The sequence below is a fragment of the Chiloscyllium plagiosum genome, unplaced genomic scaffold, assembly GCF_037043375.1.
Source record: "Chiloscyllium plagiosum isolate Xiang-an unplaced genomic scaffold, Cpla_swu_hap1 HiC_scaffold_6, whole genome shotgun sequence".
Lineage (NCBI taxonomy): Eukaryota > Metazoa > Chordata > Chondrichthyes > Orectolobiformes > Hemiscylliidae > Chiloscyllium > Chiloscyllium plagiosum.
Genome location: NW_028270144.1, coordinates 18,530,769 through 18,546,750, shown reverse-complemented (window position 1 = coordinate 18,546,750; position 15,982 = coordinate 18,530,769). Strand labels below are relative to the sequence as shown.

The window sequence follows — 15,982 nt, the reverse complement described above, 5'->3', positions numbered from 1 at the left end:
CAGCACTGCCCTTTGATGTGAAGGGCAGTGTTTGTCACTGGCCAAGAAAAAAAAAGGTATAAACAGGAGATTCAGCATCGCCTCAGTTTAAGGGATTGACTGGGTTACAACTTCTCTTTTTTTTTGGAGGGGAAAGCTTGATTCCTGAAGTAGCTGAATTATTTAGCCAGTTTGTTAACTGGCATTCCTTTAATGAGGATTGATTGTGCATCAGGAGTTTAACAATGTGTTTCAGGTGAAACTTGGTTCTCACTGGGGGATTGTTGTTTCACTGGCTGGTTACAGCCAGTGTGCTACTTTTTTTTTCAGAAAAGGACAATGTTAATTTTGTGACAGGACTTAGCCCTTGGACTCTAGTTTTTTTTTAATGTATCTTCACTGTTTTTGGTGTTTGGACTGAGCTCTTGTGGAAAACATCCATTTCACCAGAGGAGCTGTTACTGTGGGGAGGCCTGGCTCTGGGCCTCTGAAGATTGAACACCTGTGTGTGCTTGGAGGTGAGCACTTGCTATATCCTGGAGTTTGGGTGAAGACCTTGCCTTCAGGAGTGGATTAAACCCCTGTGAGTTAACTGCACCTGTACAATGTACCATGTTTCTGTGAGTGGGCCTGGTTTTCCAAGGCTGGGCCAGGATTCCATGGAGACTGACCACCTGTGGAGTGTGTATTTGCTGCCTTTGGGAGTGGACTCTGCCCTTGGTTGTGGACCCTGTTTTTTTAGTGGTGAACTCTGCAGTTTGGAGTGGACTCCATTTTGGACAATGCACCTTGTAAACTAGAGTGAACTCCATTCCTGGGAGTGGACTCTATATTTTGAAGATTCTACATATTTGGACTGTGGACCAGAAAGGACTTAAATGTAATTAACTGTTTTGTGGTGTTTGGGTTGATCACTTGCACTGTCATGTGTCCCTGGGTGTCTCAGGTCTTACTGTGGGCTGGGAGGCTCATGGGTTGTCCTGAAAGCTGTCACCCTTAGAGCCAGAGGGTGGGTAGGCCACCCTGATGCCAGTTGCCCTGAGAGCCAGATGGTGGGTAGGCTGTTCTGAGTGCTGTTGTCCTGAAGGGGTAATTGGGATGGGCTGTCCTAGAGGTGGTCGAAAGGTCTCAGCAGCTGAGAGCCAGAAGGTGTGTAGGGACTGGCTGAGATCTAGAAGGCTTGTGGGCTACCCTGCATGCTGTTGTCCCAGGGAAGGGGATGGGCTGTCCTAGAAGTGGCTGGAAGGTGTGCCTGGATGGTGCATCAGGGTGGGGGAGAGCTCATGGTATGTAGGGGCAGACTGAGAGCCAGAAGGTGGGTAGCTGTCCTCAGTGCTGTTACCCTGAGCAGGTACTGGGGTGGACTGTCCTAGAGGTGGTCGAAAGGTGTTAGGGCATTCCAAGAACTGGAAGGGGCATGGGGTGGACTGTGGAAGGTACATAAGGGTGGGCTGCCTTAGAGTAGTTGGCAGGTGGGAGGGACAGGAGCTTGCTGGGTCTGTATTGTATGCACTCTTTATGTAACTGGATTGTCCTTATGTACAAATGTCACTGTCCTTTGTGTGAAACTGGGTTTTGAGGTTTGTCCTCATCTCCCTGTAAAATGGTTGAACTGTAGGGTTTGGGGCCTAGCTTTGCTGCTCTTAGCCCTTGTAAAATTGCTGTTGTATACAGCTGTAAATGTTAACTGTTTGTAAACTTTTGTAATTTGCTTAATAAAATATTATAAACAGGAATGGGGCTGCCACAATGGCTGTGGTTAGCACTGCTGCCTCAGTGCCAGGGACCTGGGTTTGATTTCAGCCTTGGGTGACTGTGTGGAGTCTGCATATTCTCCCTGTATCTGCATGGGTTTCCTCCCATAGTCCAAGGATATGCATGTTAGGTGGATTGGCCTTGATAAATTACCCATGTTCAAGATTTAAAAATCTAAACAGGATGTCAGTCTCCTGTCTAGAACTGGCTGGTCAGAGACCAAAGGGGCAACTTTTTCATGTAGAGGGTGGTGTATGGAGCTACCAGAGGAAGTGGTGGAGGCTATTACAGTTGCAATATTTAAAAGGCATTTGGATGGGTATATGAATAGAAGGGTTTGGAGGGCTATGGGCCAGGTATTGGGATGGGATATCTGGTCAGCATAGCCAGTTTGGGCTGAAGGATCTGTGACTCTATTATACTGTACATGTGAGAAGGGTGACTTGGTGATGGGATACTGGCCTCTGCAGTTATTTCATCTACCTTGGTGAAAACCTTTTGTCAGTTTACACTCTTAACTTTGTTTTTACTGACCATCAATTCTCATTTTCATAGGTGAAGTATTTGGGCTTCTTTCAGTTTGATGTAATATCTGAATAATAGCAAAGAATTAACGGATGACACATTATGTAGACTAGGCTAGAATTCTAGACTACAGAAAATTAAGGGGTCATGTGTTTAAAATGGCTAAAAAATTTGATTGGCAAGATAGAGAAACTCTCTTTGTCTCTTGAAGGGACAAAAGGCAGAAACCCAACATTAGAGTTCAGCCATTTGGTGTGGTTGTAAGAAAGCACTTCCTCAAAGGTTTGTGAAAATTTGCAACTCTTTCCCCTAGATAAGGTTAGGAGTGAACTGAATGTTTGTTTCTAAACTGAGATGAACAGAATTTTGTTAGTAAGGGAATTAATGGATATGGAACACAGGGAAGTAGTTAGGATACAGACCAGTCCATCATATAACTGAATGGCAGAAAGGTTTAGGGGGTTTGCTAATCTGAGGATCTTTCTTTCATCTGGAGAAACAACCACATTTGAGGAAGGTGGCACACATGTAGAATTTGGAGCTATGATGGAAGGAGGAGCAAGCTGACTTGTGTTTCTGATTTGAATTCTGGTTCTACATCTGAGGTATATTGACACACTCTGTATACTTAGCATTGTCTTTATGCACATTCTCTGCATGAAGCAATCATTTCCTAAATAGTGAGTGACAATTAACTGAGATCCTGTGAAATTTCTCATTGGAAAAATGAGCATCAGTGGTTGGCCTATTGTTTTATTTCACAGGGAGAAGGAAATAAATAATTATGCACTGGGTTCCACACACTGGAATAAACAGCAGGTTAAGAATTCACCACCGACCGCCTTGAAACACTTCAACCCCAGGGCACCAATGTGGACTTCAACAATTTCCTCATTTTCCCCTTCCCCACCTCACCCTAGTTCCAAACTTCCACCTCATCCCCTCCCCCACTCACCTATTGTACTCTATGCTAATTTCTTCCCCTCCCCACCCTCCTCTCATTTATCTCCACCCTTCAGGCTCTCTGCCTGTATTCCTGGTGGAAGGGCTTTTTGCCCGAAACGTTGACTTTACTGCTGCCTGACCTGTGCTTTTCCTGCACCTCTAGTTCAGAATCTGGTTTCTAGCATCTGCAATCATTCTTCTCTAGAATAAGAGGACTTGGCAGGTCGTGCACGAATAAATTGAGGTCATTCCTCTGAGGGGAAAGCAGCAACAGCCAAATTTGTGGCACCATGGTTGGTGCTGCTGCAATGGCAGGATCAGTGTCTAAATGCAATAATCATAAGAGGATTCAATTTTGACTGGGGGATAAATGGGCAAGTGTTACACCCTCTGCAATTGCATGGGAAAGTACCATGGGGGTGTGTGGAGCTGTTCTGAGTGGACAAGGATGGACCAAGGTCTCCCAGAGAGTACAATCCCTGTGGAAGTCTGACAAGGGAGAGGAGGGGAATAAGTGTTAGGTAGTGGCATCCTGCTGGAAGTGGTGGCTCATGATCCTTTGGATAGGGATGCTCATGGGATGTTAATTGACGACCAGGTGGATGTCATTGATGTTGTTGGATGGAAGTAAGGGCCAAATCGCAAGAGATGGGTCAGACATGGTTGAAAGCCCTGTTAACTGTGGTGGGGAATGTTCAGAGGAAGAATAGAGGGATCTGTTTCTAAATGTCAGGCAGTGTCTAGTGGGGATTGGTACTAGATGCCAGCTATTCACAATATGTTTATTGATTTAGATGAGGAAACTAAATGTTATACCTCAGCTTTCAGGAAACACAAAGCTTGGATGGAAGGGTGAGGTGGATGCAGAGATGTTGCAGTGTGATTTGAACAGGCTGAGTGGGCAAGTGCAATGCAGATGCAGAATAATGTGGATAAATGTGAGGTTATCCACTTTGGTATCCAAAAGTAGCAAGGCAGGTTATTATTTGGCTGTAAATTGAAAGTGGGAATGTTCAAGACCTGAGTGTCTTGAAAGTAAGCATCTTGGCCTCCATTGAGAGGTTTCAACTACAGGAACAAGGATGTCTTGCTGCAGTTGGACAGGGTATTGGTGAGGTCACACCTCGAATATCGTATGTGGTTTTGGTCTCCTTGTCGGAGGGAAAATGTTCTTGTTGTTGAGGGAGTGCAGGAAAGGTTTCTGAAATTGATTCCTGGGATGGCAGGACTGATGTGTGAGCAGAGATTGAGTCAGTTAGAATTGTACGTAGTGGAGTTTAGAAGGGGGAGGTGAGGGTCTCAAATGACACAGGTTAGATGTAGGAAGTATGTCCCCAATGGTGGGGGGAGTCCAGAACAGTGGTCACAGTTTAAGAATAAGGAGTAAACCTTTTAGGACTGAAGAAAAATTTCTTCACTGAAAGAGTTGGGAGCCTGTGGAATTCTCTACCACAGAGTGGTCATGGCCAAACATTGTATATTTCCAACGAGGCAGATATAGCTCTTATAACAAAAGGGATGAAAGGATATGGGGGGATTGGGAGGATTAAGGTATTGAGCTCAATGATCAGACTGAATAACAAAGCCAGCTTGAGGGTTCAAGTGGCCTACTCTTACAATCCATGTTTCTACAAGAAGTAGGGCATACCTGTCAATAAGCAAGTCGGTGTGAATAACTACAAGCTTTTAAAGCTGTAGACAAAACAAAGCCCTGTGTTCATTCCTTGTACATGAATCACAAAAGGCTCACGTGCATATACAGAGGAACCTTGATTATCAACTATCTGAATTTTGGATTATTTGAATTTCAAGGTCCTGATAGCAACACTACATCAAAGTGTTTCAACACTGATTGTCATTTGTTTACAATGATTAAAGGTGAACCTGGCTTACTGAAATGCTGCCAAGAACAGTCCTGGACATTGATAGGAACCCAGGCACTGTCTCCAAATGATTGGCTTTTGCTCTCGCTACACTTTCCCTGGAGTACTACACAGGGGTGCACCCTGAACCCCACTTTCCCAGATAATCTCGCCAACATTGTATTGTACATGGTCTAGATTAGAGTGGTGCTGGAAAAGCACAGCAGTTCAGGCAGCATCCAAGGAGCAGTAAAAGCAACATTTCGGGCAAAAGCCCTTAATCAGGAATATAGGTGGAGACCCTTACGGTGGAGAGATAAGTGAGGGTGGGGATGGGGAGAAAGTAGCATACTGTACAATAGGTGAGTGGGGGAGGGGATGAAGGTGATAGGTTGGGGAGGGTGGAGTGGATAGGTGGAAAAGATGATAGGCAGGTAGGACAAGTCATGGGGACAGTGCTGAGCTGGAAGTTTGGAACTGCGGTGAGGTGGGGAAGGGGAAATGAGGAAACTGTTGAAGTCCACATTGGTGCCCTGGGGTTGAAGTGTTCTGAGGTGGAAGATGAGGCGTTCTTCCTCCAGGCGTCAGGTGGTGAGGGAGTGGCGGTGAAGGAGGCCCAGGACCTCAATGTCCTCGGCAGAATGGGAGGGGAGTTGAAATGTTGGGCCACAAGGTGGTGTGGTTGATTGGTGCGGATGTCCCAGAGATGTTCCCTAAAGTGCTCTTGTACAGGGCAAAGGTGGAACTTGTCAAAAAGTTGCAGTAAAAGGTTGTGTGTGTGTGTGCTCTGTTTTGAGACTCACCCAACTCGCAAAGCAGCAGAAGTCTAATTGTTGGTGTCCAATCTGCTGCCCTTGAGGGGGTTGGATGAGGTTGGGAGAGTGGGGGGATGGGGTTGGATGAGGTTGGGAGAGTGGGGGGATGGGGTTGGATGAGGTGGGGGGGGGGGGAAAAATGTGGGGGGGGGGGAAAAATGTGGGAGGGGGGGAACAGTGGCTTGCGCACGGTGTGCTGTTGCTGAGTCTCCTGCACAGGGAGCAGACTTAGTAAGTGCTCACTGTGTCAATCCCATTGAACTGTTTGGGAGGTGGGGGGATGAGGGGGCTTCGGTAATGCTGCAGATCCCTTACACACAAATGTGTGTCTGCTCAGAAACAAACTCTGAGACAGAGGGGGAGCAAAGCAGGCAGTGCAAAGTAAAAAGAAACTTCAGAAAACTCTGACTCCAGAGGCAAGGCATTCAATCAATTAACTGAATAGTCAATTATAAGAAAGAAATAGTGCCCACCCATCTCATTCAGATAATAGTTTTCTCTGTACAGTGAATAATGAAGAATGTTGATCTTCATTTTCACATTGTCACTTCCATTCTGTCTGTCTTGCTACAACTGTACAGTCTGCACCAAGAATATTGTCTACCGATTTGGTCTCCTTACTGAAGGAGAGATATATTTGTCGCAGAAATAATTCAGACAATACTCACTAGGTGAATGAATTTTTTTAATTGTCATGTGTATTTTACAGTGAGAAACTGTAAAATACATTGAACAGCGTTTCCGCTGTCACCATGATCTGGTGCCATTTTGAAAAGTTGAAGAAAGAGATTCAAGCTGCCTTATGTTCAGTGAAGTTCAGAATAAGAGGTAATTTTAATGAGAAAGCTAAGGCTCTGAGTCCTTAACAGGATGGATGCTGAGAAGATGTTTCCTCTTATTGGGGAATCTAGAATTATGAGGCACTGTTTAGCTGCAAGGAGCTTCCCACTTAAGATGGAATTGTTTCTCTCAGACTGTTAGTCTTTGGAATTCTTTTCTATTGAACTGCGGAGGCTAAGTCATTGAATATATTCAAGACTGGGTTTGACAGATTTTTGATAGACAAGGAAATCAAGAAATATGGTGATAAGCAGGTCAGTGTACAATTGGCTCAGCTGAAATTTTATCAAATGGTCGAGCAGGATTGATGAGCTGAATGAGCTATACCTGCTCCCACTTATCTTTTATTTCCAGGGAAAGAATTGAAAAGTCAAGATGCCTTTTTTTTTAAAAGAAAAGCTTTGCATTTATTTAACACTTTTTATGAACACTGGATATCTCAAAGATCTTTACAGCCAATAACATACTTGTGGAGTGTAGTCACTGTTATAATGTAGAAAATGTGGCAGCCAATTCATAATTAGCAAGATCCACAAATTGCAATGTGATAATGATCATGCAGTCTGTTGTTACAATACTGATTGGATGATAAATATTAGATGGGACATCAGGTTTAACCACCCTGCTAGTCTTCAAAGTAGTGGCAATAGGATCTTTTATGTCCATCTGAGGGGGATGATGGGACGTTGGTTTCACGTCTCATCAAAAGACATTGGTCTAATCTCGATCCTATGTGAAGCAAGGCAGAGGTTGAATACTGCTCGCACTCTAGTCTCCATATAGGGACTTGAGAAGGTGTCAAAAAAAAATTAGACTTACAAGGGTGACATGTGAGCTAATTCCTAAATGCAAATTGGCTCTAGAAAAGAGGAATGACCTAATTATGGTGGGATTTGATGGAGATACTTCCACCTGTGGGGGATCAGAATTACAGGGCCGTAAATGAGACAATCTGTAATATATCTAATATGAAATCCAGGAGAATTATCTTTACCCAGAGTGGTGAGAGCTTGGAACTCAATTACAGGGAGTGAGGGTACTGAATCAGAGGGTACATTTACAATTAAACAAGACCAACAAATGAGGGAAAATGGAAGAGAAGGTTATATTGATGGATTGGGAAGAAGATCATGTGGATCATTAACCACGGCATGCACCTGTTGGGCCAAATCGTCTGTTTTTCTACTGGACAATTCTGTTTAGCAAGGAACTTGACGACACAGTGGTACCATTACTGCTTAGATTGTAGTTATGTTTAAAAACATTGGCAGTGCAAATTCCCGTGACTCTTTGAGTGGATGTCAGAATCTGTAAAGGACAGGTTATTTTCAGTATCCACCTAGCTCTGATATCATTCAGTAAGAAACACTGGCCGTTGAAACTGACACCATCTCGTGGAATGATTGAATTGATGAATTACTTACAAGTAAAGCAAAGTGTAACACAACCCATATTACACCAAGTGATGTCACTAACAGGTCATAACGATTCCGTCTACTTTGCCAGAAACCTGATGGTGACATGGCTGTGATCTTCATAGTTACCTGAAACAAACAAAAACGATCATCCTGTTCAAACACACATTCGGGGCAATTGTTCAGCTCAGAAACCTCTTCATAAAGTTTGCTTAAGGTGTACAGCTCAGAAAGAGACCATTCAGCACAGCTAGTTGATGCTGGTGTCAATGCTCCACATAAGCCTTCACCCTCACCTTATCCCACTATTCTTTTCTCCTCTTGGCTACTGTTCTATCTATTCCCCTCAATCATTTCTTGTGATCCTTGCTTTCTGGGTGAAGATGTCTTCCTAAATTCCCTGTAAGATTTAATAGCATAAACCTTTTGGATTCTCTGAGAGATTGGAATGAAAGCACCAATTATCCCATTTTAAAAAAGAGCACTGATGCATCTAATTGGATTTTCTTACTTGACAAGTATGTGCCATCATTGTGCAAGTGATAGAAATAATCATTAATGTAGATTATTTAAATAGACTTGATTTGTTTGAAAGGCAGCCTTGAACCACCACTTTAGTGAGAACTCTGGTCGTGCCTGGGACATTTGAACTGATCTCTGAAGTGCAAGGGATAAGAAACTAAAGTAAATGAGTTCACCAGGTTGCCAAATTTAATTCAGGAAAATCAATACTGAAGGACATGGCTTGAATATTAAGATTGTTTGTAGGTCCAGATGCAATTGATAGAGTACAGGAAGATGTTATTTTATTCCTTTACATCAGTCAGTGCAATAAATCCCCAATTGCTTGCCTTTTCAAATCGTATGATGAAAGTCAGCCATCTATCATTGTCCACCTGTCAACATTCAAGAAATTTCTAATAGAAAGTGGTGCAAAATTTCAGTCTCTTGTGGTTGTGATAAGATGTTCTAGCCTTTATCTTTTGTCTTATGACATAATCTCAGCTCTTCTAATGGATTATTATCTTGATACACTCTCTGGGGCATACATGCTGCAACTTATTGTGAAATGTAATTGCTCATCACTTTTTTTTGCCTGTGTTTTCATCCATATAAATCATTTTATGAATTCCCACTTTTGGAATTTTTCATGCCAGGGCTTTGCCTGTGGTGCTGACAACAAAACCATCAGCACCCACTGTCATTACTCCTCTGAAATTGACAGCAGGAGGCTGTACATGTGCAGAGTGGTGGGGAAACATGGACATTATTGACAGTGTTTTCACACTTTTCCAGAGGGTCCATTGTCAAGGTAACTCCATATGACAATTAGTGAGAAATCAATTGACAAAAGTCTCTCCTCATTACATTGTTAGTCTCTCTATAAAAACCCTTGATAAAGTTACACCTTATTGAATGTGATGTAAATGGGTTTTTAAGCAGCGTACTAACTTCATAACTACTTCTAAACACTTCAATTGGCTCCAATCTCTTTTTTAGACTTATGAATGTGAACTATTTTCACAATGATAAGTCACATTTAAAAATTTGTAAAAGTCTTTAGCTTCTATTTTAATCTATACATAACTACTTATTTAGAATTTTAAGTAGTAAAATGAAAAGTGAAAGCTATTCAGAGTTTTTAACATCCTGGTTTTCTGTCTGTGTGAATGCCTCCATGTGGGTGACTACCTAGTTTGTTCATATCATTGTTTAGACACCATGGAAGAGGAGATCCATACCACAGATCATTTAGATCTTTGTTGGCGTCTTTCTTCAAAGGCACCCATAAATACTATTGCTTTATTGCTGAATGTAAAATCCTGAACAATACTGCTAACTGCCTGAGCTTCAATCATTAACTGGATACTGCAATCTGGTAAGAATAATTCCCTGCCTTTGCATTTTCTCTGCAATTAGGACACCACCTCTAGCAGCAAAACTTGGAAATTCAGTTGTACATTTTCTAACCACTCATTAAAGATTGAAAAACCTTACATAGCCTTCTAAATTTTCATAATGTATTTCCACTGCACCACTGGAATGGTTTGAAAGCCACCTCATGTTTATCAATGTATGATTATCGTAAATATTCATATTAATGTTGAGCTTCTAGGACAAAATCATGACTTAAAAAGTTGGGAGTCAACTTTTACGTGAATAACATTTTGGTGAAGTTAAAATCCAGTGTCTCTCATCACCAACATATTGACAGTTTCTACAAACTGTCCCCCAGAAGTAGTGCAAAAGAAGTCAAAAGTACATGTGCAAATACAAGGAGGCGAACATTCACCTTCAATGATGTTGTTCTATGATTTTGATATTTAGATTTGCATCAGAGCAGGCTGGACTGCTTTTGCCCAAAATGTCAATTTTCCTGCTCTTTGGATGCTGCCTGACCTGCTGTGCTTTTCCAGTAACACACTCACGACTCTGATCTCCAGCATCTGCAGTCCTCACCTTTCTCCTAGTAGGTTAGATCAGATGGCTGGTTTGCAATAGTGATGCCAGCAGTGTTTGATCAATTTACACACCAGTTGATGTTACCATGAAGGCATCTCCTTCTCAATCTCTCCCCTCACCTGAGATGCAGTGACACTCAGGTTAAAGCACCACCAGTGAATTTACCTTTAGGTGTTGGGTACAAAGAGTTGGGGTATATCTGGTTATAAATCAAGGTTCAACCTATGAAAAATGAATAATTTTTGACCAAGATTCAGGGGTTGACTTTTACACTAAATCAATTATTGTTGTTGTTTATTTGAATCGAATGTTTGTAAGCTGTCATGTTTTGGGCTATTTTCCTTTGTAAACAGTTTTAATGAAGATGCTGAACATCTTTCTGTAGGTTTCAATTACAAGCAACCTCCCAACAGAGATGCTTCAGTGTCAAATTTTTCATCCTTAAAACTTCCAATTTCTAACATGTTATCCAAAATGAATGAATATTTTTTGTATTAATTTACCAACACCTTCTTTCTAAATCAGCAAAGAATAAAATGAAAAATAAAATGTTAGGAAATTTAGATCTCATTAACGATTTGACCTTTATTTCTACTAAACATGAAATTGAAACTGAAAGTTTTCCAAATCTAGAAATGCCTCTAACAGAAAGAAAACTAATCAACATCAGGCATTGATATGGAGGTTAACCACTCTAATAACAAATAACAAATTGTGTAGGGTCTACTCGTGAGTAGTTAGCCATTTAGATTTTCATCAGACTGGTAAAAGATTTTGCACTCAACTTTCAAACAATGTCTAGTTATGCAAAATGTTACTGATTGCAAATTATTAAATTATAAGTACAAATTTGACTAACTGTTCTCCTTCAAGCAGAGAAGGTTTAAGGGTGACCTGAGTAAGGTGTTTAGGGCCAATAAATGATTAGACAAGGTAGATGGAGATAAACTCTTCTGTCTGTGGGTGGGATTCTAGAACAAATGGGCATAACCTTAAAATAAGAGCCTGGCTATTCACTGGTCATGTCAGGAAGTATTTCTTTAAATAAAGTAAAATGAGAAATTTGGTGTACACATTCTCAAAGATGCCAAAGTTGAGGGTCAATTGAAAACTGAACAACTGAGATTAGTAGTTTTTTTGCAGATTAACAATTAGAGAACTAACGTGGGTAGATGAAGTCAAGTTACAGATCAGCTATGATCTCACTGAATGGCAAAACAGCCTGAAGTGGGTGAATGACCTTCTCCAATTCTTGTGTACCAGAACGTGGTTAGTCACTGCAGAACTCTCAACCTTTGTTCTGGTAATGTAAGCACATTATTTACATGGTTGGCCCAGTTCAGCTTTTGGTAAATGGAAACCACAAGCTGTAGACTGAGGCTATACAGGATGTTGCCTCCTGGTCTGGAGGGTTTAGTTATGAGGATTGTTTTCACTGGAAAGATGGAGGCTGAGAGGTGCTCTGATAGAGGTCTACAAAATGACGAGAGGCATAGATAGGTTGGATAGTCAGAGGCTTTTTCCAAGGGTGGAAAGGTCAAATACAAGAGGGCACCGGTTCAAAGTGAGAGGGGAAAGCTTAGGGGAGAATGTTTCACATAGAGGTGGTGGGTGCCTGGAACACACTGCCACTGGAGATGGTGGAAGCAGGTACATTGGCAATGGTTTAAGGTCTATCTTGATAGACACATGGACTGAGACAAACAATAGGATAAAAACCATGTGAGCACTAAGTAGTAGGTCTAAATAAGGATTGGGAATTAGTACAGGCATGGTGGGTCAAAGGGTCTGTTCCTATGATGTATTGTAATCCCTTCTCTAAAAGTGTAAACTATCTTCTCAGGTCTTTTTATTTGCTGATGGGATGTGGGCATGGCTGGTTGGCCAGCATTTATTGCCCATTCCCAGTTGCCCTTGAGAAGGTGCTGTTGAGCTACCCTGGGTTGATCCACAATGCCATTAGAGAGCAAATTCCAGGATTCTGACCCAGTGATGGTGAAGGAACAGCAATATATTTCCAAGTCAGGATGGTGAATGGCTTGGAGGGGAACTGGCAGGTGATGGTGTTCCAATGTAATTGCTGCCCTTGTCCTTCCAGGTGGAAGTGCTCATGGGTTTTGATGGCTCTGCCTAAGAAACTTTGGTGAATTTCTGCAGTGCATCTTGTATTCATTGCTGCTACTGAGCATTGGTGGTAGAGGGAGTAGATATTTGTGAATGTGTTGTCAATCAAGTGGGCTGCTGTGTCTTGAATAGTGTAAAGCATCCTGAGCGTTGTTGGAGCTGCACCCATCCAGACAAGTGGGGAGTATTCCATCATATTCCTGACTGTGCCTTGTGGATGGAGGATAGACTTTGGGAAGTCAGGAGGTGAGTCACTCACTGCAGGATTCTAAGCCTCTGACCTGCTCTTGTAGCCACTGTTTACAGAGTGTAGAAGAATAAGAGGTGATGTTATGGTTGCATATAAAATTCTTAGGGGTTTTGACAGTTTAAATGCTGAGTGGTTGTTTCTTTGGGCTTGAGAATCTAGAACTGTAATTCACAATTTTTGGATAATGGGTCAGTCATTTCAGACTGAGATGAGCAGAAATTGTTATTCAAAGGCTTGTGATTCTTTGGAATTCTTGACCCAGAGAAGATGTGGATGCTCTGTCGTTAAGTACAAGAGGGTTTTCAATAAAAAGGCAATAATAGGAGGTGGATTTGAGGTTCCAGGTCAATCATTGCTGTAGTTTTTGACAGTCCTTTAGAATCGAGGATGATTTCTATCAGGCTAGATAAGTCCTCACATGCCTGAGAAGCCCAGTTCTGATTTTATTGAATGTGGAGCAGGTTCATGGGGCTGAATGGCCTACTTCTACCCTTTTCCATATGTTCAAAGTGTTACAGCCAATGAAGTGCTTCATGAAGTGTAGCTATTGTAGTAATGTGGGAAAATATAGCAGCCATTTAACACAATGTTCATCAAGATCCCACAATGAGGTAGATGAAATAAAGAAGTTCTAACAAAATGCCAGTGAAATGCCTTGTTATTCTCTCCTTAGACACCTGCAGATGTTTCCTGTGATTTTATTTCAGATTTCCAGTTTCCACTCTTGATTTGATATGATAAATGACCAGATATTTTGTTTTCATTCACATCAGTTGATGGATAAATGGGAACCCTTGACATGGGGGAGAATCCCAATTTTCTTCTTCAAAATAATGGACTGGGATCTTTTATATCTAACTGAGAGGGCAGACCAGGCTCTTTGTTTTACCGCGTATCTGAAAGGTATATCTGAACTTCAGTGGGATGTATGACTCCACTGAAAGAACATGTACCAATTTATTGAAGCTCCATGCTAAAAAAAGTTAACATATTCATCAAACTTTTACATTCCTATTAATTTACTCTAACTGCAAAATTGCTGGAGGTTGATGTTGGTTTTTGATGTTAAATGAACTCTTCGCCCAACAACAAATGGATCCACACACAGTCATTACTCTTAAGACTGGAGATGAATGTGTATATATAGTTGGGGTGTTAATTGTATATTAATTATGTTTAATGGTGATGTGCATTAACTGGTGAAGCATTTAAATAAGTAAATAGGAACAATCTGAAACGATGGTGGTAGCATTGTGAAGTGCATGTTTGTAATGTGTATCTCTGTTAGTAAGTCCCTACAAAGATGTGTGTAAATATAGGCACCAGTTCTATCCTTCTATCCATGAGGCTTCTGGGAATATAGCACAAGAGGAGGAACTGCACCTTCTGTGCCATATGTAGGAATGGAAGTGTAGGCAAAATCCTGGAGGTGCCTTTGCAAATGACTCCCCCCTACACAAATCTCTCTCGTCAGGAAAGACAGAAGGAGAAGAACAGGAAATAGATTTCAGTTTCATTCCTGCATCATTCCAGGGTACACTCTTCATTTAAGCTATACATAGGGAAATAATGTTCAGGAAAAAAAGTAATTTGAAAAGTAAAAGCAGAACTGGGGGGGTCACATCAAGAGGAAAGTTATTGTCCTTAGTCCTTGATGACTTCACTTCATAAAAAGTAATTTCATATTGCAGTTATAGTCTGTCCTCATCATGACATTGCGCTATTCCCAGTACACACAGATATGTGCAGTATTGAAAACCATCAGTAGAAATAATAAGTTTTATCTATTTACAAATGAATTAAGAAAATCCATCTGCACATCTGAGTGTTTCATCTAAAATAAATAGGGCCATAACATTAATTTTTACAAGTGCTCCTCCACTGTAGTTATTGTCGAGGTTAAAATCTGTCTCAGTAAAAAGTGACCTTGTGCATAGGTAAAAGCAAGCTCCAACAGTGGCAGACAATTGAGGAAACATGGTAATGAACATTGCTATTACCTTAACTAAGCATCTAGCAGACAAGATGTTAAAGTACCAAAAATGTTACCTCAAGGACAAAAATAAAGGTGAAAATGACTGACATTGTCGCCAGAGGAACTGTAACAGGATTGTCAACGTCCCACTGTAAGAAAGAAACAACAAAGCAAATTCTTAGGTATGTAATATTTCATTGCATAAAGGTGGTATACAATTTTCAAGAAAATTATTTGTCCATTTGGTTGAATTTTACTGGGTGTCATGGTGCTACCTCACTGGCTTAAAGACAATGCGTGGAGAGGAGCCCACCTACAGTTCCCACTTGTCTTCCTGTTTGTGGAGGAATTCCCTCCTTAGCTGCTGGCCAATCGGAAAACGGGCACCTTGGTAGACCCAACAGTGCTGACCCAGAGTAGTGGCCACAAATGAGACGACATGTGGAGCTACTAGATAGAGAAGCCCAGTAAGGCTGGGGTCAGAGGTCTTGGTTGGGGAGGCTGGGGGGAGCTGACAGGTATTAAAGGAGAGGGGTGATCTTGGTGAAACGTGTTGGGTACCTCTGATTGCTGCAGGTGGCCCCAACAGAGGGCATCTCCCCTCCCTCTCTGGCCTGCATAGCTTTCTACATGATGGTAGCTTCCCCATCCCATTGTGGTAGAGGCAGGATGAGCTCCTTAGATGGCAATTTATTGTACCAAAGATGGTTGGGCTGTCTGCGTTTCCCCTGGTCCCAGTAAAATTTCTGACCGATTGGGGTGGGTCAGGAGGTACTGGGAACATGAACTCCATCTGCAAACCCACCAACATGGAAGTGTAAAATCCATCCCATTGTGTCTACATTGTAAGGAGAAAAGGCCTGCATCTGTCACAAATGCAAGAATGTTTCAAAGCTCACTACAGCCAAGAAAGTACACACTTTCGAAATACCGTCACCGTCATAATGCAGGAAAGACAAAAGCTGACCGACGTACAGCCAACTCCCACCAATAGCAATGATTGGAAAATCTGTAGCTTTGTACATTTCTTATTG

At 41.8% G+C, this 15,982-nt stretch overlaps 1 protein-coding gene across 4 annotated transcripts in view; it reads right to left on the bottom strand.

Moving 5' to 3' along the window:
• nalcn (sodium leak channel, non-selective) overlaps positions 1-15,982 on the bottom strand; it is a 296,924-nt gene that overhangs the window by 25,276 nt on the left and 255,666 nt on the right. For all 4 annotated transcript variants that reach the window (XM_087987922.1, XM_043691273.2, XM_043691274.2 and 1 more), the window contains 2 exons: positions 15,023-15,097; positions 8,146-8,265 (listed from right to left, as the gene is read on the bottom strand). In XM_087987922.1, the coding sequence (XP_087844048.1) occupies positions 8,146-8,265; positions 15,023-15,097 (195 nt within the window). The remainder of the gene's footprint in view (positions 1-8,145; positions 8,266-15,022; positions 15,098-15,982) is intronic.